This window comes from Salmo salar, chromosome ssa15 (assembly GCF_905237065.1).
Source record: "Salmo salar chromosome ssa15, Ssal_v3.1, whole genome shotgun sequence".
In the NCBI taxonomy this organism is placed as follows: domain Eukaryota; kingdom Metazoa; phylum Chordata; class Actinopteri; order Salmoniformes; family Salmonidae; genus Salmo; species Salmo salar.
Window position 1 is genome coordinate 97,854,226 of NC_059456.1, and position 25,410 is coordinate 97,879,635.

Consider the following 25,410-nt stretch of genomic DNA (forward strand, 5'->3'; position numbering starts at 1 on the left):
TGTCTAAGCTTATAAATAAACTTATTAAAAAGTTTCTGTGAAAAAATATCTGCCATATCTGGTTTGTCCAGTATCTGGTTTGTCCTTTTAGTTGCTCGAGATTTGGAGTTGATCTCGCGACATTCTGTTGTTGCAGCAGAGGAAAACGGGCGCGCTGGGTAGATGACATTGTGAAATCCCGGGAGCCCAGACGCGAATGGAGTAACTAGAAACGCTTTCTCAACAAACTCTTTCCGTCCTAAAACGTGCAGAATTTCAAGAATTTTGCACCTCGCTCACAACGAACTAGCTAGCCAGAGGTTACAGCATTTTCTTAAACTAGTTAGCGAACTTACTTTAGTTGCACGAGTCTAGCTGCTGCCACCCTTGACCAAGAAAAAGGAGAAGTCACAACTTGCAGTTTGAGGGTTGTTCTGCAGGAATGTCGCAGAAAGAAAGACCTACGTTTTATCGGCAGGAGGTGACCAAGACGATTTGGGAGGTACCAGAACGCTACCAGACCCTTTCTCCAGTCGGTTCCGGGGCCTACGGATCAGTTTGGTAAGTCACGTTTTTTTGTTGTCTTATGTCTACGTAGAGCTAACCAATGTAGCCATTAATTTCTATAGGCCTGTATAGATAGACGCTAAAGTTAGCTTTCCCGGCTGGTATATTCAGAATAGAGCGATGCCCGGCCGTAAGGCCCTATCGTTTCTCCAACTGTGCCAGAGAGCGGAGCATGCGAACCAGTCTGTCCTCACAGTCCCATAACATTAACTAGACTCACCATTCGATAAAATGTTGCCATGTGAAATGCTGCAATGTCCCAGCTACAAAGTTGGCTAGTTACGTGCACGATTTAAATGTAGCCAGATACTTGTATAGTTTATCCGAATAGCAACATTACATTTAAACGTATTAAAGCTATGAAAATATTATGCAAATTGATAGCAACAAAGAGAGTTGCAAAGTACTCCGTGTGGTCGTATCGGTAATTGGTTTCGTGTACTTTCTGTTATGTTATTTAATAGTTTATCCAGCGGGTTGGGCAACGGAGGCATTTTCAACCCAAAGTTGGCTAATTCCATCTGTTGTTAAACCTGCTCAGAGTTATGCCATGATGATGTTATGATGACTCATCAGGCCCAGAATAGGACTAATTATTCTAACCAGGATACATGGCTCACTGGTTTACTGTCTGGACTTGCTCCTTAGATGTTGAAGAAAGGGGATAGGGTCTGTCTGTCTTTACGCGTTCCTTAGTTGAGGAAACAAGATATGGTGTGTGTTTCTGTATGAAGGACATTTAACTGCAAGTTATTAACCTCTTGCCCTTTTTTACACTTTTGACATCCATGTTTCCCCGTTTGAATCCACTTTTAGTGAAGTACTTGCTGGTCCCACATCTGTTAGTGCTTTTGCCAGCTCCATTGTCATGTTAGCCTAGTTTGTTTTGCACCAATACAGGCTCCTGTAATACTTCTGCTGCTAGGCAACAACAGGACAGGGTAATCCTTCAACAATCGTATATTCAGAGGTTTCCTTAACCTTTAGTTAATGAAAATGGGCCCAGTAGTACCCTTTATTACCCGAGTAGTACCCTGTCTTACCCTTGTAGTACCCTGTCTTACGTAATACCGACTATGTTATTATTATCATCTGCTGGGTTGGTGTCTGAGTAAACATATAGTTGTTGTTGTTCTCCCCAGAGCAGGAAGTGACTGCTGTGCTGCTGCTAGGCAGTGGGCTCATTTTTTGATGGCGGGATTACTGTAGGCTTAAAAAGGGAACTGGATATCAGACCAAGGGACATTTTATATGTGTGCACCGAAGCTCACATACATACAACTTTATCTAAATGTTTGTTTGGTGTGTCCTGGGGACTCCTGACCTCCTTGGTCTTGCAACTATTTCATCACAAACAATTATTCACCTCTGCTCTGTGAGTGTGTACAACAGTTTTGGCTCTCTTGCCAACTTCCTGTGGAATTGTCAATGACCGCAATAGATTTGACAAGAGAGACCAAACCGATCCAGGCTGGCAGCTGACTGCTCTTGACTGTGGTTAGGAGAGATTCAAAGAGAGAGGAAGTGAGCGGGAGACTTCCCTCCCGGTCTGTCAGTCAGCCAAGGTGAATCTCAAATATCCTGGATTCCTCAGGTCCTCCCTCTCCTTGCCATCTTCTCAATAAGTCAGAGGAATAGAGGAGAGCATTGTTTCACGTTTTGTAATGTCACATGCACAAGTACAGAAATGCCTTTCTTGCAAACTCAAAACCCAACAATGCAATAATCAATAACAATCTATTACTAGAAAAAAATCACACGAGAATTAAGAAATAAGAAATGCATGATAAAGTAAGTAAGCATACTATATACAGGAAATATTTTAAAAGTCCGTTCCAATACCATATTTACATATGCAGGGATACTGGAGTGATAGAGGTAGATATGCATAGGGGTAAGGTAACTAGGCAACAGGATATAAGGTAAACAGAGTAGCAGCACTTTGCATGTGAGTGGGTGTGCGGGTGTGTAGAGTCAGTATAAATGTATGTGCATATTATGTGTGAGTGAGCAAATGATGCAGTGAGTGTTTGTGTGTGTTGGAGTGATGTGAGTGTGTAGGGCCCTGTGAGTGTGCATAGAGAAAGGTCAATAAAGATACAAGGTTAACTTAGTCTGTTTTTAGATATTTTATTAGCTATTTATCACTCGTATTGGTTGGGGATAGAAGGTGTTCAAGAGCCTGTTGGTGTCAGATATTATGCATCGGTACCGCTTGCCGTGCGGCAGCAGAGAAAATAGTCTATGGCTTGGGTGGTTGGAGTCTTTGCCGATTTTCCGGCCCTTCTTTTCACGCCGGCTGATAGAGGTCCCAGTGATGTACTGGGCTGTCGGCACAACTCTCTGTAGCGCTTTACGATTGAGGGCGGTGCTATTGCCATACCAAGCATTGATGCAGCCAGTCATTGGAGGAGAAGATCCATGATGAGATCAAAGGTGTTTGTCTCCTGCAATGCTTTCCTCACTTCCCTCTAACGCAACGACACATCTGCCACACTGATCCTCAACACTGGGGCCCCTCAGGGGTGCATGCTTAGTCCCCTTCTGTACTCCCTGTTCACCCACGACTGCGTGGCCAAGCACAACTCCAATACCATTAAGTTTGCTGACGACACAACGGTGGTCGGCCTGATCACCGACAACGATGAGACAGCCTATAGGGAGGAGGTCAGAGACCTGGCAGTTTGGTGCCAGGTCAACAACCTCCCTCAACGGGAGCAAGACAAAGGAGCTGATCGTGGACTACAGGAAAAGGGGGGCCGTCAGGCCCTCATTTAACATCGACAGGGCTAAAGTGGAGCGGGTTGAGAGTTTCAAGTTCCTTGGTGTCCACATCACCAACAAACTATCATGGTCCAAACACGAAAGACAGTTGTGAACAGGGCACGACAAAGCCTATTCCCCTCAGGAGACTGACAAAATTTGGCATGGGTCCCCAGATACTCAAAGTTCTACAGCTGTACCATTGAGAGCATCCTGGCCGATTGCATCACCGCCTGGTATGGTAACTGCTCGGCATCTGACCGTAAAGCGCTACAGAGGGTACTGCGTATAGCCCAGTACTACACTGGGGCCAAGCTTCCTGGCATCCAGGACCTTTCAGTTGAAGTCGGAAGTTTACATACACCTCAGCCAAATACATTTAAACTCAGTTTTTCACAATTCCTGACATTTAATCCTAGTAAAAATTCCCTGTCTTAGGTCAGTTAGGATCACCACTTTATTATAAGAATGTGAAATGTCAGAATAATAGTAGAGAGTGATTTATTTCAGCTTTTATTTCTTTCATCACATTTCCAGTGGGTCAGAAGTTTACATACACTCAATTAGTATTTGGTAGCATTGCCTTTAAATTGTTTAACTTGGGTAAAATGTTTCGGGTAGCCTTCCACAAGCTTCCCACAATAAGTTGGGTGAATTCTGGCCCATTCCTCCTGACAGAGCTGGTGTAACTGAGTCAGGTTTGTAGGCCTCCTTGCTCTCTCACACACTTTCAGTTCTGCTCACAAATTTTCAATAGGGTTGAGGTCAGGGCTTTGTGATGGCCACTCCAATACCTTGACTTTGTTGTCCTTTAGCCATTTTACCACGACTTTGGAAGTATGCTTGGGGTCATTTTCTATTTGGAAGACCCATTTGCGACCAAGCATTACCTTCCTGACTGACTTGAAATGTTGCTTCAATATATCCCCATAACTGTCCTTCCTCATGATGCCATCTATTTTGTGAAGTGCACCAGTCCCTCCTGCAGCAAAGCACCCCCACAACATGATGCTGCCACCCCTGTGCATCATGTTTGGGATGGTGTTCTTCCACTTGCAAGCCCCCCCACTTTTTCCTCCAAACATAACGATGGTCATTATGGCCAAATAGTTATATTTTTGTTTCATCAGACCAGAGGACATTTCTCCAAAAAGTACAATCTTTGTCCCCATGTGCAGTTGCAAACCGTAGTGTCTTTTTTTTATGGTGGTTTTGGAGCCGTGGCTTCTTCCTTGCTGAGCTGTCTTTCAGGTTATGTTGATATAGTGCTAGTTTTACTGTGGATATAGATACTTTTGTATCTGTTTCCTCCAGCGTCTTCACAAGGTCTTTTGCTGTTGTTCTGGGATTGATTTGCACTTTTCGCACCAAAGTACGTTCATCTCTAGGAGACAGAACGCGTCTCCTTCCTGAGCAGTATGACGGCTGCGTGGTCCCATGGTGTTTATACTTGCGTACTATTGTTTGTACAGATGAACGTGGTATCTTCAGGTGTTTGGAAATTGCTCCCAAGGATGAACCAGACTTGTGAAGGTCTAGGATGATTTCTTTTGATTTTCCCATGATGTCAAGCAAAGAGGCACTGAGTTTGAAGGTAGGCCTTGAAATACATCTACAGGTACACCTCCAATTGACTCAAATGATGTCATTTAGTCTATCAGAAGCTTCTAAAGCCATGACATCATTTTCTGGACTTTTCCAAGCTGTTTAGTCACAGTACATTGACTGTATGTAAACTTCTGACCCACTGGAATTGTGATACAGTGAAATAATCTGTCTGTAAACAATTGTTGGAAAAATTGCTAGTGTCATGCACAAAGTAGATGTCCTAACCGACTTGCCAAAACAATAGTTTGTTTACAGGAAATGTGTGGAGTGGTTGAAAAACTAGTTTTAATGACTTAAATTTAAGTGTATGGAAACTTCCGCCGTTAACTGTATATACTATGCAGTGTCAGAAGAAGGCCCAAAAAATTATCAAGGTCTCCAGTCACCCAAGTCATAGACGGTTCTCTCTGCTACTGCACGGCAAGCGGTACCGGAGCGCCAAGTCTAGCCCCAAAAAGCTCCTTAACAGCTTCTATCCCCAAGCCATAAAACTGCTGAACAATTAATCTAATTGCCACCCAGACTATTTACATTGATCCCCTGCAATTTTGTTCCAATTTTAATTTTATTTTTCAAGTTTATTTAGTAGATCTTTTCTTAACAATTTTTTTTGTTGTTGAACTGCGATGTTGGTTAAGTGCTTGTCAGGAAGCATTTCAATGTAAGGTATTGTATTCGGCCCATGTGACAAATATAATTGGATTTTATTTGCTGATAGCGTATTGAGAGGGTGTCAGGAGAGAGGACAAGAGGACTCTAGGAAAAGACTATTGAACATTCCCTAGCGATGCTCCTCTTCCCCTAGCCTGTCAGTCAGACTCTCTATATTCAGACTCTCCATGGCCAGACAACATGGATATGAAGTGGCCTTTTGAGGGGAATAGGGTGCCGTTTGGGGGATAGCCTCAGTCTGCTGAGAGATTACAATTCACTTCTGCTGACGTCTCGTTTTCCTTCTCACTTCAGCACCTCTTGCTTCACTTCATCTGGTTTCATGCAAATATTGGGCCTTTTTAAATGTTTTTTCCACTCTGTGTCTTCTTGTAAAATGTCAGCCTGGCTGCAGCAACTTGCTTCAGGATGACACCTATGTGTGAGTTGAGTTAACTCTTAGGTCTATCGTTAGCTGTTTTCTTTATATACTGAATATTTCTTTATTACCCCTTCATATTTTCCTGTCAGCCAATGCCTATTGACGGTGGATCGTTCTCTCAGCCAATGCCTATTGACGGTGGGTCGTTCTCTCGGCCAATGTCTATTGACGGTGGGTCGTTCTCTCGGCCAATGCCTATTGACGGTGGGTCGTTCTCTCGGCCAATGCCTATGGACGGTGGGTCGTTCTCTCGGCCAATGCCTATGGACGGTGGGTCGTTCTCTCGGCCAATGCCTATGGACGGTGGGTCGTTCTCTCGGCCAATGCCTATGGACGGTAGGTCGTTCTCTCGGCCAATGCCTATGGACGGTGGGTCGTTTTCTCGGCCAATGCCTATTGACGGTGGGTCGTTCTCTCGGCCAATGCCTATTGACGGTGGGTCGTTCTCTCGGCCAATGCCTATTGACGGTGGGTCGTTCTCTCGGCCAATGCCTATTGACGGTGGGTCGTTCTCTCGGCCAATGCCTATTGACGGTGGGTCGTTCTCTCGGGCCAATGCCTATTGACGGTGGGTCGTTCTCTCGGCCAATGCCTATTGACGGTGGGTCGTTCTCTCGGCCAATGCCTATTGACGGTGGGTCGTTCTCTCGGCCAATGCCTATGGACGGTGGGTCGTTCTCTCGGCCAATGCCTATGGACGGTGGGTCGTTCTCTCGGCCAATGCCTATGGACGGTGGGTCGTTCTCTCGGCCAATGCCTATGGACGGTGGGTCGTTCTCTCGGGCCAATGCCTATGGACGGTGGGTCGTTCTCTCGGGCCAATGCCTATGGACGGTGGGTCGTTCTCTCGGGCCAATGCCTATGGACGGTGGGTCGTTCTCTCGGGCCAATGCCTATGGACGGTGGGTCGTTCTCTCGGGCCAATGCCTATGGACGGTGGGTCGTTCTCTCGGGCCAATGCCTATGGACGGTGGGTCGTTCTCTCGGGCCAATGCCTATGGACGGTGGGTCGTTCTCTCGGGCCAATGCCTATGGACGGTGGGTCGTTCTCTCGGGCCAATGCCTATGGACGGTGGGTCGTTCTCTCGGGCCAATGCCTATGGACGGTGGGTCGTTCTCTCGGGCCAATGCCTATGGACGGTGGGTCGTTCTCTCGGGCCAATGCCTATGGACGGTGGGTCGTTCTCTCGGGCCAATGCCTATGGACGGTGGGTCGTTCTCTCGGGCCAATGCCTATGGACGGTGGGTCGTTCTCTCGGGCCAATGCCTATGGACGGTGGGTCGTTCTCTCGGGCCAATGCCTATGGACGGTGGGTCGTTCTCTCGGGCCAATGCCTATGGACGGTGGGTCGTTCTCTCGGGCCAATGCCTATGGACGGTGGGTCGTTCTCTCGGGCCAATGCCTATGGACGGTGGGTCGTTCTCTCGGGCCAATGCCTATGGACGGTGGGTCGTTCTCTCGGGCCAATGCCTATGGACGGTGGGTCGTTCTCTCGGGCCAATGCCTATGGACGGTGGGTCGTTCTCTCGGGCCAATGCCTATGGACGGTGGGTCGTTCTCTCGGGCCAATGCCTATGGACGGTGGGTCGTTCTCTCGGCCAATGCCTATTGACGGTGGGTCACTGAGAGAGCCTACTGTTTGTGAATATCGTGTGCGTAACGTTTTGATTTCTATTAGATCAGTACTTTGAACTATCCTATCACTACTTGTATTGAAGAAGAATGGGTGCAGCTTTGTTAGATAATGTTGACTAATATCCACCTCTTGTAGTTGAAATAAAGTAATCCATTTCTGTTTTCTCCAGCTCGTCGTACGATCAGAAGACGGGTCTGAAGATCGCTGTGAAGAAGCTCTCCCGGCCTTTCCAGTCCTTTATCCACGCCAAGAGAACCTACAGAGAGCTACGGCTGCTCAAGCACATGAAGCATGAGAATGTGAGTTTTGTCTCAAAAGCTGCACAACGTTTTTTTTGCTGCATGAATCATTATGTAACTGCTTGAATCATTATGTTACTGCTTGAATCATTATGTTACTGCTTGAATCATTATGTTACTGCTTGAATCATTATGTTACTGCTTGAATCATTATGTTACTGCTTGAATCATTATGTTACTGCTTGAATCATTATGTAACTGCTTGAATCATTATGTAACTGCTTGAATCATTATGTTACTGCTTGAATCATTATGTTACTGCTTGAATCATTATGTTACTGCTTGAATATCATCTCTAGGATGATGTTGGCTTAAGTCTTCTATTGCCCTCTCTGTCTTGCTGTCTCTCACTGTCTCTCGCTGTCTGTCTCGCTCGCTCTCTCTTGTCCGTCTCGCTCTCTCCTCTCTTTTAAAAGCAGCAGAACTATGTTGACTACATGAATCATATTACTGAATACAACTGTGCTGCTGACTGAGATATCAACTGTATGAAGATGTTGGTTGAACTATTCTATTGTTCTAGTTCCAATGCTCCTCTCTGCTGAAACCAACTCCTTGTGGAGTCAGGAAGTCATTGGGAGAGCTGATACACTCCTCGTTCCTTGTTGGATTATTAACTTGACCGTTGGCATTTCTGTATTTCAGGTGATCGGCCTTCTAGATGTTTTCACACCTGCTACTAGTCTGGAGGAGTTCAATGATGTGTGAGTTGAGTTAACTCTTAGGTCTATCGTTAGCTGTTTTCTTTATATACTGAATATCTCTTTATTACCCCTTCATATTTTCCTGTCAGCCAATGCCTATTGACGGTGGATCGTTCTCTCGGCCAATGCCTATTGACGGTGGGTCGTTCTCTCGGCCAATGCCTATTGACGGTGGGTCGTTCTCTCAGCCAATGCCTATTGACGGTGGATCATTGCCTCACTTCCGACATAAAGAGTAGCCTACACAGTGTCTTTATTTTCCCAGCAGCAGAGATCAAACAAGTCCTGCTCTGCCTGGGAAGCTCCTGTGTACCTGTGACTATTATCAGTAGTACTACCTGTTAACAATGTTCCCTCTAAGCTGCGTGAGTGCCTGTACTCTACACAGACTGTACTACTCAGCCTGTACTCTACACAGACTGCACTACTCGGCCCGTACTCTGCACAGACTGCACTACTCGGCCTGTACTCTACACAGACTGCACTACTCAGCCTGTACTCTACACAGACTGTACTACTCAGCCCGTACTCTACACAGACTGTACTACTCAGCCCGTACTCGACACAGACTGTACTACTCAGCCCGTACTCTACACAGACTGCACTACTCAGCCTGTACTCTACACAGACTGTACTACTCTGCCCGTACTCTACACAGACTGTACTACTCTGCCCGTACTCTACACAGACTGTACTACTCTGCCTGTACTCTACACAGACTGCACTACTCAGCTTGTACTCTGCACAGACTGTACTACTCGGCCCGTACTCTACACAGACCAGTGCGGCATAAACAGTCAGAGCTGCAGTAGGACTATATGCAAATAGACCATTGCCATATGTTTTTTATTTTTACTTTATTTAAATAGGCAAGTCAGTTAAAAGAACAAATTGTTATTAACAATGACGGCCTACGGCGGACGACGCTGGGCAAATTGTGCTCCACCCTATGGGACTCCCAATCACGGCCGGTTGTGATACAGCCTGGATTCGAACCAGGGTGTCTGTAGTGACGCCTCAAGCACTGAGATGCAGTGCCATAGACCTCTGCGCCACTCAGGAGCCCTTATATGGATCTGTGCCATTTGCTTTGAACTTGACTGTTTACGGGGCGGCAGGTAGCCTAGTGGTTAGAGCGTTGGACTAGTAACCGAAAGGTTGCAAGATCGAATCCCCAAGCTGACAAGGTAAAAATCTGTCGTTCTGCCCCTGAACAAGGCAGTTAACCCACTGTTCCTAGGTCGTCATTGTAAATAAGAATTTGTTCTTAACTGACTTGCCTAGTTAAATAAAAGGGGAGTGATTGCTTCCTACAAGAGCACAAAACGTGTACATTTCTTGACGTCTTTGAAAAGGGAGTCGGCTAGTTTTTAATAAAAAAAGGCAAGTCAGTTAAGAACAAATTCTTATTTACAAAGACGGCCTAACCCGGATGATGCTGGGCCAATTGTGCGCTGCACTATGGGACTCCAAATCGAACCAGCGTCTGTAGTGACGCCTCTATCACTGAGATGCAGTGCGACTGCTGTGTCACTCGGGAGCCCTTAAAGGGGCAGTGTTGTATTTTGAGACAGGCTTGATTAAGCTAAGTAGCCAATAGGCAGAGTGTAGCATCATTTGTCTAATTCTCTGTAATAATGGTATGGGAATAATAATGCATTTGATTTTGTGAAGTGGTTTCTTGCATCATACAACACAAAAACATTTTCAGTCGCCTCCTTGTCTTTATAAACAGGTTAATGTAGATAAACAGGTTCATGTCCAGCCCTGGGTGTTCTTTTTCAAAACTCTTATGGAATGTAGGTCTACATTGAACACCACACATTGGCTGCTACTGTAGGCTGAATGATAGAACACCTAGTTCCATGTTAAAATGTTATGGGATGCATTTTCTCTGTTGTTTTTGATGGTAGGCCATTCTTGTAGGCCTATATTATGATAAAATAGCCACAGTAGCCTACGTGGCCATTGTTGAAACTTAAAGTGGGTACAGCTTCAGTGTTCACAGTAAACAGGTGCTGGAAGTTGCACTGAATTTTGTGCTTAAGAAGACCTGAAATTTGCTCAGTGCTGACATTTATTTGAAGGAACATTGCCTGTGACTATTGTCGGTAGTACTGCCCGGTAGTACTGCCCGGTAGTACTGCCCGGTGACCATCTCCCTTCCTTACCTTGCTAATAGTTCCTCATTGACTGCCTTGGCTTCAGGCAGTTATGGTTTGTTGATGTTGGAAGTCAGTGAGAAAAGGACATTGTTCAGCTAATGAGTCAGTGCTGCCCTACAGGTTGCCTTTTCCCTCTGGTGGGTGTGTCTGTTAGTGCTATTTGCCATGTTTGTCTTGACAATGACAGCAATGAAGAGCATAAACTGATCTGGGACCAGGCTACCTTTCTGGCAGCTCCACCATTCATAGGCAGGGGTAACTGAAGTATTCTCTCAGACTCTCAGCTGCCCCCTTGTCCCACATAGATGAACACCCTGTACCACAGAGGAATTGGGGGTGGGGGGGCACAGGCCACACAGGGAGGGGAGGGTAGAGAAGAGAGAAGCGTATGGAGAGAGGGAGGGTAGAGGAGGAGCGAGAGAGGGGTCTGGAGGGAGGGTGGAGAGTGAGAGATGTGAAACGGCTGCAGTGGAAGAAGCTGCTCACACAGAATGATCAAAAGGGAATCAAGGCTATTTTCAGCTCATGCTTATAATCTGTGTTCAACATACGCCTGCAGGACGGAGGAACACAAACTGCTGTCCAGGAAAAAGATGGGATATGTTATGCAGAGGTGCTGTATCAGTGGTTCGCCCAAACAGCTTCTAAAATATGTGACTCACAGGACTGTCCATATCTCTTCCTCTACCCCTGAGAGGGAGGGAGGGAGGGAGGGAGGGAGGGAGGGAATGGATCAACACAGATGAGAGCTCAGTATTTATGTACCTTATTTATACACCCCCCTCTCTCTCTCTCTCTCTCTCTCATGCCCTCTCTCTCATGCCATCTCTCTCTCGCCCTCCCTCACTCTGATTGAAACCTCCATGTGCTCCTCCTGTATGTTTTGGCTCCTCTTCCTCCTTCCCTCCAGAAGTGCTTTACCACTGTTTAGGGCTGTTTTAATCCACTATGGGATTAGATTTGAATTGCAAAAATACGTGGGTTTAATGGACCTGTATTTTGTTTAATGCCATTCTATTCGTGGAGGGCTCGCCTTGCTGTGGCTTCTAGAGAGGAGGAGGAGGAGGAGGAGGAGGAATGTGTGTCTGGGGAGCAGCCGCTCAACCGGTTTCAACTGGCAAAAAACGAACACGGTTTACAATCAAAGGGTTATTGACAACTTGTGAGCTATATTTCATTAGCAAATATTTCTTGTGAAAACTTCAATGCGTTTGTCCACAAACACGTGTTGTCTCTCAAATACATTGTTATGGTTGTTGGTTAGCTAGCTAGCAAATTTGAGCCATATTAGCATAGACATGATATCAGTCAAAACAAGAGAGTTCTATCTGAAACGAGACATTTACAATTCACAGCACAGCAGTTTCTTGTCATTGTTACCATCTATCTGACCATTCAGGCAAAATACAGCCTTTTAACTCTTTGCACGCGCATTATTGTGGTGACGTCGTCAACCCACCCGTCTATAGAAACAGGTGAATGTATGTGTCTATGGGTGAAACAAATATAATGAAGAGTTTTGGGAAAATACACTGCTCAAAAAAATAAAGGGAACACTTAAACAACACATCCTAGATCTGAATGAATGAAATAATCTTATTAAATACTTTTTTCTTTACATAGTTGAATGTGCTGACAACAAAATCACACAAAAATAATCAATGGAAATCCAATTTATCAACCCATGGAGGTCTGGATTTGGAGTCACACTCAAAATTAAAGTGGAAACCCACACTACAGGCTGATCCAACTTTGATGTAATGTCCTTAATACCACAGTTTCTAAACCCAGACGCGCAACAACGCAAGACTTCCGGGAATGCTTGCAATTTTTTTCAATCGTTTTTCGAAATCTAAATGCACAACCTAGATTGGAGCCAATGTCTTCAGGAGCTGAACATGTTATAATGTCTTCAGGAGCTGAACACGGTTTATAATGTCTTCGGGAGCTGAACACGGTTTATAATGTCTTCGGGAGCTGAACACGGTTTATAATGTCTTCGGGAGCTGAACACGGTTTATAATGTCTTCGGGAGCTGAACACGGTTTATAATGTCTTCGGGAGCTGAACACGGTTTATAATGTCTTCGGGAGCTGAACACGGTTTATAATGTCTTCGGGAGCTGAACACGGGTTATAATGTCTTCGGGAGCTGAACACGGGTTATAATGTCTTCGGGAGCTGAACACGGGTTATAATGTCTTCGGGAGCTGAACACGGGTTATAATGTCTTCGGGAGCTGAACACGGGTTATAATGTCTTCGGGAGCTGAAGACGGGTTATAATGTCTTCGGGAGCTGAACACGGGTTATAATGTCTTCGGGAGCTGAACACGGGTCATAACTCCAACCTCGTGAAAGTGACAAACTGGCACATTTTCATTTTCGTCAGAACCAACTTTATATCGAAGAAGTGCCTTTTATTTTGAAGGCCTGCGCCGTTCGGTGCAAGTCGACCGTTAGGCCAGATGACGTGGTTTTGCGCATGAGCTTGGTTGGCCAACGTCGCCATGACATTGCCGACACGTGATCGGGGATTTCTATTGGAGAAGCAATTTCTACATATCTTCGTACTAAACCATCTTTGTTAATACAGGGGAGGTGTTTAGTTTGAGCCTATGTCTGGTTGTGATTGGCAGGTACCTGGTGACCCACCTGATGGGGGCAGACCTCAACAACATAATCAAGTGTCAGAAGCTGACAGATGACCATGTGCAGTTCCTCATATACCAGATCCTCCGGGGGTTAAAGGTGAAACACACACACACACACACACACAGACAGACAGTTCCTTATCTACCAGATACTCTGGGGGTTAAAGGTGAAACGACATGCTTGGAGATTTTAAACATTCTTCAACTAACTGCCATTCACAGTTGTTGACCAGTGTTGTGTACATTCCCAGCAGGCAAAACTGTTGAAAGGAAGTCATGATTTTGTAATTTTTGCCATCTGTGATGTACCTAAAAGCTACAAACTTATGATTCATGATGTTGATTTAATGTAACGCCTTTGCTCTCCTTCACCTCTCTCTCCTCAGTATATCCACTCAGCAGATATCATTCACAGAGTAAGTCTCCACTCCTGTTTGATTCAGCCCACTGTGAAAAAGCCCTTCCCAGATGACAACCCTGTGTCTTGTGTTAGTTTGACAATTTGGTTCACTTCCACATGGCAGGTTCAGGCCCAGGCTCGCTCCTTATTCAAACACTATAAACCACAGAGGAAGTGAAACCATAAACGGTACCCCTGTTTTGTACTTTGACCGAGTCAATGATTCAGAACTGCTGTTTTGAAAGAACTGATCTGATTGAGTTAGTCTTGTAGAAGTTTTGTAGGAGCGCTTCTACAGATAGTGGGGTTGGTTTGAGAGAATCTAGACCCAATTGAGAAAGCACATTCAGATCTGGCCTCATGTAGGTAGTCTGTAATAATATAGAAATAATAATACTATTAATGTCTTGTCTGCCATCGCTCTTCAGGACCTGAAACCCAGCAACCTGGCTGTGAATGAGGACTGTGAGCTGAAGGTAAGGCGTTTATTATTGGCCCACTCATTCAAACTTTGTTCATCCTGAACAGTCCGGACAAGAATATCAGACAGTCTGCCTGAGGGGGAAACCAAGCACACCCTTATGAAATGGTGCAATTAAAAGTTCACTGCAAGGAGAGAACAGTCTGTAACTTTTCTGTTCACTAGATGACTATCTTGAAGTACCACATGGTTTGGTTCTGTCTGTCCTCAGATTCTGGACTTTGGGCTGGCGCGGCACACAGACGATGAGATGACTGGTTACGTTGCCACTCGCTGGTACAGGGCCCCAGAGATCATGCTAAACTGGATGCATTACAACATGACAGGTACAGTAGCTAGAGATCTGATGCAATACATCATGACAGGTACAGTAGCTAGAGATCTGATATATTACATCATGACAGGTACAGTAGCTAGAGATCTGATGCAATACATCATGACAGGTACAGTAGCTAGAGATCTGATATATTACATCATGACAGGTACAGTAGCTAGAGATCTGATATATTACATCATGACAGGTACAGTAGCTAGAGATCTGATGCAATACATCATGACAGGTACAGTAGCTAGAGATCTGATGCAATACATCATGACAGGTACAGTAGATAGAGATCTGATATATTACATCATGACAGGTACAGTAGCTAGAGATCTGATATATTACATCATGACAGGTACAGTAGCTAGAGATCTGATATATTACATCATGACAGGTACAGTAGCTAGAGATCTGATGCAATACATCATGACAGGTACAGTAGCTAGAGATCTGATGCAATACATCATGACAGGTACAGTAGATAGAGATCTGATATATTACATCATGACAGGTACAGTAGCTAGAGATCTGATATATTACATCATGACAGGTACAGTAGCTAGAGATCTGATGCAATACATCATGACAGGTACAGTAGCTAGAGATCTGATATATTACATCATGACAGGTACAGTAGCTAGAGATCTGATGCAATACATCATGACAGGTACAGTAGCTAGAGATCTGATGCAATACATCATGACAGGTACAGTAGCTAGAGATCTGATATATTACATCATGACAGGTACAGTAGCTAGAGATCTGATATATTACATCATGACAGGTACAGTAGCTAGAGATCTGATGCAATACATCATGACAGGTACAGTAGCTAGAGATCTGATGCAATACATCATGACAGGTACAGTAGCTAGAGATCTGATGCAATACATCATGACAGGTACAGTAGCTAGAGATCTGATGCAATACATCATGACAGGTACAGTAGCTAGAGATCTGATGCAATACATCATGACGGGTACAGTAGCTAGAGATCTGATGCAATACATCATGACGGGTACAGTAGCTAGAGATCTGATATATTACATCATGACGGGTACAGTAGCTAGAGATCTGATATATTACATCATGACGGGTACAGTAGCTAGAGATCTGATATATTACATCATGACGGGTACAGTAGCTAGAGATCTGATATATTACATCATGACGGGTACAGTAGCTAGAGATCTGATATATTACGTCATGACAGGTACAGTAGCTAGAGATCTGATATATTACATGACAGGTACAGTAGCTAGACATCTGATGCATTACAACATGACAGGTACAGTAGCTAGAGATCTGATATATTACATGACAGGTACAGTAGCTAGAGATCTGATGCAATACATCATGACAGGTACAGTAGCTAGAGATCTGATGCAATACATCATGACAGGTACAGTAGCTAGAGATCTGATATATTACGTCATGACAGGTACAGTAGCTAGAGATCTGATGCAATACATCATGACGGGTACAGTAGCTAGAGATCTGATGCAATACGTCATGACGGGTACAGTAGCTAGAGATCTGATGCAATACGTCATGACGGGTACAGTAGCTAGAGATCTGATGCAATACGTCATGACGGGTACAGTAGCTAGAGATCTGATGCAATACGTCATGACGGGTACAGTAGCTAGAGATCTGATATATTACGTCATGACGGGTACAGTAGCTAGAGATCTGATATATTACGTCATGACGGGTACAGTAGCTAGAGATCTGATATATTACGTCATGACGGGTACAGTAGCTAGAGATCTGATATATTACGTCATGACGGGTACAGTAGCTAGAGATCTGATATATTACGTCATGACGGGTACAGTAGCTAGAGATCTGATATATTACGTCATGACGGGTACAGTAGCTAGAGATCTGATATATTACGTCATGACGGGTACAGTAGCTAGAGATCTGATATATTACGTCATGACGGGTACAGTAGCTAGAGATCTGATATATTACGTCATGACGGGTACAGTAGCTAGAGATCTGATATATTACATCATGACAGGTACAGTAGCTAGAGATCTGAGTGGTTTAGACAGCCTGCATCTGCTCACTGTAGACATGTATACAAGCTATACATTTAGGCTACACATTGTTGGTGTACTTGTGACCTTGGGCCGATGTTCTTGCCATGTGGATGTCATAATAGCAGGACACTGAATGGACATGCTGAACATAATGTTTTCCACCCTATGTGTAACAGTAGACGTGTTATTCCTCTAATATGTAACAGTAGATATGTTATTCCACTGTCTGTAACAGTATCACATGTGTTATTCCACTATCTGTAACAGTATCACATGTGTTATTCCACTATCTGTAACAGTATCACATGTGTTATTCCACTATCTGTAACAGTATCACATGTGTTATTCCACTATCTGTAACAGTATCACATGTTATTCCACTATCTTTAACAGTATCACATGTGTTATTCCACTATCTATAACAGTATGACATGTGTTATTCCACTCTCTGTAACAGTATCACATGTGTTATTCCACTATCTGTAACAGTATCACATGTGTTATTCCACTATCTGTAACAGTATAAATGTGTTATTCCACTATATGTAACAGTATACATGTGTTATTCCTCTAATATGTAACAGTAGATATGTTATTCCTCTAATATGTAACAGTAGATATGTTATTCCACTATCTGTAACAGTATCACATGTGTTATTCCACTATCTGTAACAGTATCACATGTGTTATTCCACTATCTGTAACAGTATCACATGTGTTATTCCACTATCTGTAACAGTATCACATGTGTTATTCCACTATCTGTAACAGTATCACATGTGTTATTCCACTATCTGTAACAGTATCACATGTGTTATTCCACTATCTGTAACAGTATCACATGTGTTATTCCACTATCTATAACAGTATGACATGTGTTATTCCACTCTCTGTAACAGTATCACATGTGTTATTCCACTATCTGTAACAGTATAAATGTGTTATTCCACTATCTGTAACAGTATACATGTGTTATTCCTCTAATATGTAACAGTAGATATGTTATTCCTCTAATATGTAACAGTAGATATGTTATTCCACTATCTGTAACAGTATCACATGTGTTATTCCACTATCTGTAACAGTATCACATGTGTTATTCCACTATCTGTAACAGTATCACATGTGTTATTCCACTATCTGTAACAGTATCACATGTGTTATTCCACTATCTGTAACAGTTTACACGTGTTATTCCACTATCTGTAACAGTTTACACGTGTTATTCCACTATCTGTAACAGTTTACACGTGTTATTCCACTATCTGTAACAGTTTACACGTGTTATTCCACTATCTGTAACAGTTTACACGTGTTATTCCACTATATGTAACAGTTTACACGTGTTATTCCACTATATGTAACAGTTTACACGTGTTATTCCACTATATGTAACAGTTTACACGTGTTATTCCACTATATGTAACAGTTTACACGTGTTATTCCTCTTTGTGTAACAGTTTACATGTGTTATTCCTCTTTATGTCACAGTAGATGTTTGTTATTCCACTATATGTAACGGTATACATTTGTTATTCCTCTTACAGTAGACGTGTTGTCCCTCTGTGTTACACAAACATAATGATTACCTCTTTGTTACACAGATATAATGATTTCCTCTTTGTTACACAGACATAATGATTTCCTCTTTGTTACACAGATATAATGATTTCCTCTTTGTTACACAGACATAATGATTTCCTCTTTGTTACACAGACATAATGATTTCCTCTTTGTTACACAGACATAATGATTTCCTCTTTGTTACACAGATATAATGATTTCCTCTTTGTTACAGTGGACATTTGGTCTGTGGGATGTATCATGGCTGAACTCCTCACTGGCAGAACGCTGTTTCCCGGTACTGACCGTATCCTTTCATTGCCCTAACCTCAGTTACCCTACTATTGGTCTGATATGAGTACCGAAGCTGAAATGCCCTCTACTTTGTGAGTATGCCTGGCCTACCCATTAAACCACTCTGTTTCCGTGACAAACCTTCGAGTGGTTGGTGGTGAGATTCCCATGCAATATGTCCTTATTGAATCACATTGGATAAGACCGGTGTACACACAGACTCCTACTGCTGGTGATTGATTGACGTGATGGTAACAGCTTTTTGCAGGTCCAGACCATGTGACCTAAAATAATGTGTTCTAAGCTAAAGCTCTTCTATGTTCCTAACCTGCTGCTCTGCAAAACTAACCTCTTCAACTAACCCCGCTTTGGTGTCTTCTCCAACTAACCCCGCTGGGGTGGTGTCTTCTCCAACTAACCCCGCTGGGGTGGTGTCTTCTTCAAGTAACCCCGCTGGGGTGGTGTCTTCTTCAAGTAACCCCGCTGGGGTGGTGTCTTCTCCAACTAACCCCGCTGGGGTGGTGTCTTCTCCAACTAACCCCGCTGGGGTGGTGTCTTCTCCAACTAACCCCGCTGGGGTGGTGTCTTCTTCAAGTAACCCCGCTGGGGTGGTGTCTTCTCCAACTAACCCCGCTGGGGTGGTGTCTTCTCCAACTAACCCCGCTGGGGTGGTGTCTTCTTCAAGTAACCCCGCTGGGGTGGTGTCTTCTCCAACTAACCCCGCTGGGGTGGTGTCTTCTTCAACTAACCCCGCTGGGGTGGTGTCTTCTCCAACTAACCCCGCTGGGGTGGTGTCTTCTTCAACTAACCCCGCTGGGGTGGTGTCTTCTTCAACTAACCCCGCTGGGGTGCCTCGATGCTTCTTCAACTAACCCCGCTATGGTGCCATCTATGATTTGTTCTCTTACGATCAGCTCTGTTGTCTCTCCCTACAGCATGCCATGAGGCTGAATTACACTGTAGAAGATTTCATACTTTGTCAGTTTCTGTAGCCACACTAATTTCTACCTCTCCACACTTGGTCTCTAAAACTGTTTTATCAGGCTATCCTAGCCTTCTTCCATTGTCTGTCTGATGCACAGAGCATCCTTTTCTGTAACACATGTCTAAATGTTTTCCTCTCTGGATCTGCTGAATGAGTCTGGCACTAATCTTTGTGTTTCCTTGCCTGTCAGTGTTTTCAGAGGTACTAACAACAAGGCAGTGTGTTTACCCATTACATTCCATAGTTCTTATCCAGCATGATGACACCTAGCAATTCCAATTGGGGCCCTGTGTTTTGCACAATCGTGTGTCATAGCAAGATTTGAATAAAGTTTAAAATCCAAGTATGTCACATGATTGCACAAAACACAGAGCCTCAGATATAATATAGGAGGTCATGTTGATTTTCAACCATTGAGTAGCTATTCTGATATAGTTTGTACAAGTATGTTACACTTTATTTATAATAGCAATAAGGCCCGAGGGGGTGTGGTATATGGCCAATATACCACGACTAAAGGATGTTCTTAGGCACAACGCAATGCGGAGTACCTGGATACAGCCCTTAGCTGTGGTATATTGGCCATATCACAAACCCCCGAGGTGCCTTATTGCTATTATAAACCTGTTACCAACATAATTTGAGCAGTAAAAATAAATGTTTTGTCATACCTGTGGTATACTGTCTGATATACCACGGCTGTCAGCCAATCAGCATTCAGGGCTTGAACCACCCAGTTTATAATATATGTTATAGTCAGTGTGAAACTCTGACAATTCAATGTCCCGGGCTGCATTTGTCATTGTTCTTGGTTCCATTGTGCCAGGCAAGCTCAATCAAGTACAGCTCAGTTATTTTAAAGACAACAAATACTGTTCTTGCTGGTTCCTCTCCCCTCCCCTGCCAGCTCCTGTTGTTCCTTTACACACGGTACCTGTTAGACATTGATCAGTTGAAGCTAATAATGATGCTCGTTGGGACGCCAGGGCCTGAGCTCTTGATGAAAATCTCCTCTTTGTCTGTGAGTTGTACACATAGTTATTATGCTGCAAGGTCTCTGCTTGCTTAACTTGCTAAAGGGCCTGGTAATTATTTGTTTTTGCATCAATTTGTGAAGTGTGTTATACTCTTCAGCAACAGCAACTATTTTACATGTTTACATCCTCTTAAATCTCTGTGAGATGGGGTCAAATGCAACACCTGTTTTTGATTTGAAAACAAATTATTCACTTGGATAAATAAACATACATTTCTCAGGGCTCTACAGTGCGACCATTTTACTTGAATATGCGCCCAAATATTTTGCTATGCGACCTGGAATTTAAAATTAGGAGCACCAGTGCTCCTAGAAAAATTACGAATTCTAGCTTTATTACCTAAAATATTTTTTGGTGTGCTCTTAAATTTCTTTGTGCCTCCATTTTTTTTAACTAAAAAGGGTCAGCATAGAGCCCTGCTTCTATGTTTAAAGCTTGGGTTTCACTGCTGTGATTTATTAACTTGACTTTCTCCTAATTGAACTTTCTCTTCTCTACCATAACCTCAAGCATGCTACCAGTCTGCCTTACACACACCTTTACAATCTCACCCTCTTTTCTTACCTTTCCCTCCAAAGATGAGACTATTCCCTTTTTTTGCAGAGCGTCTTAGGAGTTGAGCCTTATCATAAAACTCATAAAGAAGACTGTTAGCCCGCTGAGCTAAAGCCTAGGCCAGAAAACCAGGTATAAGCTCGACGAGCTAATGCGAGTCATCAGGTCTCCCACTGGCTAGCTGCTTGTCAACTTACCGTCTCTGCTATACTGCTGTCTGCTGATACCCCTTGACTCGTACCTGATAGATATAAACCAGCTTCAACAGATAATGCGCCTGACAGGAACGCCCCCAGCCTCTCTAATAAGCAGGATGCCAAGCCACGAGGTGAGCAGGACCAAATTACTCAATTCAATGCATTCTATATGGGGCCAAGCAAGGATTTGAACCCAAGTCCTCGAACCTGCGTGCCACAAGACTGTTAGCCCCAGGGTTGGGGTAAATTCCAAGTCAATTCAGGAAGTAAACTGAAAATTGCATTTTTACTTCCTGAGTTGACCAAATTGACCCCGTCACACCTAGCCCAGAGCAGTGCCACCGCCGTCACACCTAGCCCAGAGCAGTGCCACCGCCGTCACACCTAGCCCAGAGCAGTGCCACCGCCGTCACACCTAGCCCAGAGCAGTGCCACCGCCGTCACACCTAGCCCTGAGCAGTGCCACATCCCCAGTGCTACAATATTACAACCTCCTTAGAGGATATTTGCTCCCACATAAAGAGGAAGTAGACAAACATACATGTAGCATTTTGACGTTGCTGCTTTTTTCGACTAGGTTTCTATGTTCTGCTACCCACAGCGCTCTACTATAACCACTGAGTGGTGTCTGATGCTTGCTGTACGTCAATGCAAGTCAAGCAGCAACTACTCTCTTGCCTTCTAATGTTTGGTTTGCCATAGCAGTGTTGTAAAGCATTATGAAGCCGTATAAAGTATTAATATGTCAAGAATTGCACGCTAACAAACTGGCACATTGCCTAAACCAGAATTTGTTTGAATTGAAACACTTCCTCCTCTGACAACAGTGTGGTAAGGAAAGTAGGAACTGAAATTCACAGTATTGCAGTTCCTCTTCTTGAAGTGTGAACTGATTGAGCAGAGATGGTAGCTACATTACATGGTGATAGATTATAAGTACTGCAACCAAATAAACAATACTCAGTTATAATACTGTTTCTTCTCCTTCTGCTTTCTCTCTCTCTCTGCACATTCACCAAATCTGCAATGAAACCCTCTCTTAGCAGTGCTGATAATTAATCCAATGCAGCCATATGATCAAGTGATCTAGTCACATTTCTCCTGATGAGGGATCCCAAATGGCACCCTGTTCCCTGTATAGTGCACAGTCACAAATGGGGACATGGAAATATGATGTGGTTTGGGACAAGTCCTTGTCTAATATGGGACTAATTAGTGTTAATCATAATCTTTACTGTCTGAATACAAAGTTAGTGGCCGCTTTCCCAGCCCCAGATAAAGACATTTTGTTGTTGTTGCCCAGAATAAGTAGCCTTAATCTGGGTCGGAGAAACCAACCCTATGACCCCAAAAGAAAAGTGGTCATCTTGTGGCTTTGAAGTGTATTCCAAATGGCACCCTATGTTCTACATAGTGCCTACACAGAGCCCTATGGGACCTGGTCAAACAGGGCATTATGTAGTTAATACGGTGCCGTTTTGGATGCCAGCCTTGTTTGTGTGCTATTGGCCTTTGACCTCTGATCTCTTTACTCCCATTGGTTTACAGGCAAGGAACTACATCAACTCCTTGCCTCAGATGCCCAAGAGGAATTTTTCTGACGTGTTCATCGGAGCCAACCCACAAGGTAGTGTTGGAATCATTTTACACTCAAAACACCTGGTTGTAAATCAGACCCCAAGATGTTATAATTTGTGATGATAATGAGAGGAAGGAGTCATAAGATGGCCTGCTGCAGCCGTTTTCAAAAAGCATCTTGGAGTAGGTGCTTATTTAGGTTCCCCTTGTCCATACAATCTTTATTGATTTATGATGGAAAAATGCTAAACTGATCCTATAACAGCACTCCTACACTGAGAGTCTTTGTGAATATGGACCCTGTTGGTATGGATGACGTTTTTCTCCTTGTAGCTGTGGACCTGCTGGAGAAGATGTTGGTTCTGGACACAGATAAGAGGATCACGGCTGCCCAGGCTCTGGCCCACCCCTACTTCTCCCAGTACCACGACCCAGATGACGAGCCTGAGGCTGACCCCTACGACCAGAGCTTTGAGAGCCGCGATCTGGACATCGAAGAATGGAAACGTATGTAGAATGGAATAGACAGGGCCATTATGAGATCATTTATAGACGGGGCCATTATGAGATCATTTATAGACGGGGCCATAATGAGATCATTTATAGACGGGGCCATTATGAGAATTTATAGACGGGGCCATAATGAGATCATTTATAGACGGGGTTCATTATGAGATCATTTATAGACGGGGGGGCCGTTATGAGATCATTTATAGACGGGGGCCATTATGAGATCATTTATAGACGGGGGCCATTATGAGATCATTTATAGACGGGGGCCATTATGAGATCATTTATAGACGGGGCCATTATGAGATCATTTATAGACGGGGCCATTATGAGATCATTTATAGACGGGGCCATTATGAGATCATTTATAGACGGGGGGGCCATTATGAGATCATTTATAGACGGGGGGGCCGTTATGAGATCATTTATAGACGGGGGGCCGTTATGAGATCATTTATAGACGGGGGGGCCGTTATGAGAACATTTATAGACGGGGGGGCCGTTATGAGATCATTTATAGACGGGGGGGCCGTTATGAGAACATTTATAGACGGGGGGGCCGTTATGAGAACATTTATAGACGGGGGGGCCGTTATGAGATCATTTATAGACGGGGGGGCCGTTATGAGATCATTTATTTTTTTCACCTTTATTTAACCAGGTAGGCAAGTTGAGAACAAGTTCTCATTTACAATTGCGACCTGGCCAAGATAAAGCAAAGCAGTTCGACAACATACAAAAACACAGAGTTACACATGGAGTAAAACAACATACAATCAATGATGCAGTAGAAAAAATAAAAATAAGATTATATACAATGTGAGCAAATGATGTGAGATAAGGGAGGTAAAGGCAAAAATGGTCAGTTTTACGAGGGTATGTTTGGCAGCATGAGTGAAGGATGCTTTGTTGCGAAATAGGAAGCCAATTCGAGATTTCACTTTGGATTGGAGATGATTGATGTGAGTCTGGAAGGAGAGTTTACAGTCTAACCAGACACCTAGGTATTTGTAGTTGTCCACAAATTCTAAGTTAGAACCGTCCAGAGAAGTGATGCTGGACAGGCGGGCAGGTGCAGGCAGCGATCGGTTGAAGAGCATGCATTTAGTTTTACTTGTGTTTAGGAGCAGTTGGAGACCACGGAAGGAGAGTTGAATGGCATTGAAGCTCGTCTGGAGGGTTGTTAACACAGTGTCCAAAGAAGGGCCAGAAGTGTACAGAATGGTGTCGTCTGCGTAGAGGTGGATCAGAGATTCACCAGCAGCAAGAGCGACATCATTTATGTATACAGAGAAAAGAGTTGGCCCAAGAATTGAACCCTGTGGTACCCCCATAGAGACTGCCAGAGGTCCAGACAGTAGGCCCTCCGATTTGACACACTGAACTCTGTCAGAGAAGTAGTTGGTGAACCAGGCGACGCAATCGTTTGAGAAACCAAGGCTACTGAGTCTGCCGATGAGGATGTGGTGATTAACAGAGTCAAAAGCTTTGGCCAGGTCGATGAATACGGCAGCACAGTATTGTTTCTTATCGATGGCGGTTACGATGTCGTTTAGGACCTTGAGCGTGGCTGAGGTGCACCCATGACCAGCTCTGAAACCAGATTGCATAGCGGAGAGGGTGCGGTGGGATTCGAAATGGTCGGTAATCTGTTTGTTAACTTGGCTTTCGAAGACCTTAGACAGGCAGGGTAGGATGGATATAGGTCTGTAGCAATTTGGGTCAAGAGTGTCACCTCCTTTGAAGAGGGGGATGACAGCAGCTGCTTTCCAATCTATGGGAATCTCAGACGACACGAAAGAGAGGTTGAACAGGCTAGTAATAGGGGTTGCAATAATTTCGGCAGATAATTTTAGAAAGAAAGGGTCCAAATTGTCAAGCCCAGCTGATTTGTAGGGGTCCAGATTTTGCAGCTCTTTCAGAACATCAGCTGAATGGATTTGGGAGAAGGAGAAATGGGGGAGGCTTGGGCG

At 44.0% G+C, this 25,410-nt stretch overlaps 1 protein-coding gene and 1 long non-coding RNA gene across 5 annotated transcripts in view; one reads left to right on the forward strand and one right to left on the reverse strand.

Moving 5' to 3' along the window:
• Positions 1 to 128: 128 nt before the first annotated feature.
• Positions 129 to 25,410, forward strand: part of p38b (mitogen activated protein kinase p38b) — a 30,684-nt gene continuing 5,402 nt past the window's right edge. Inside the window, exons 1-12 of one of the 4 annotated variants that reach the window (XM_045695162.1) lie at positions 129 to 540; positions 7,817 to 7,946; positions 8,592 to 8,650; positions 13,453 to 13,564; positions 13,854 to 13,883; positions 14,296 to 14,343; positions 14,560 to 14,674; positions 14,753 to 15,958; positions 18,517 to 18,588; positions 20,502 to 20,581; positions 22,898 to 22,976; positions 23,261 to 23,434. In XM_045695162.1, coding sequence (XP_045551118.1) covers positions 422 to 540; positions 7,817 to 7,946; positions 8,592 to 8,650; positions 13,453 to 13,564; positions 13,854 to 13,883; positions 14,296 to 14,343; positions 14,560 to 14,674; positions 14,753 to 15,958; positions 18,517 to 18,588; positions 20,502 to 20,581; positions 22,898 to 22,976; positions 23,261 to 23,434 — 2,224 coding nt within the window. In that variant the 5' untranslated portion in view covers positions 129 to 421. 4 annotated transcript variants of the gene reach the window in all.
• LOC106572777 (uncharacterized) lies at positions 21,640 to 21,813 on the reverse strand. The gene is made up of 2 exons (XR_001321190.2): positions 21,703 to 21,813; positions 21,640 to 21,671 (listed from the first exon to the last, which is right to left on the reverse strand). It is a non-coding gene; the product is annotated as an uncharacterized lncRNA (long non-coding RNA).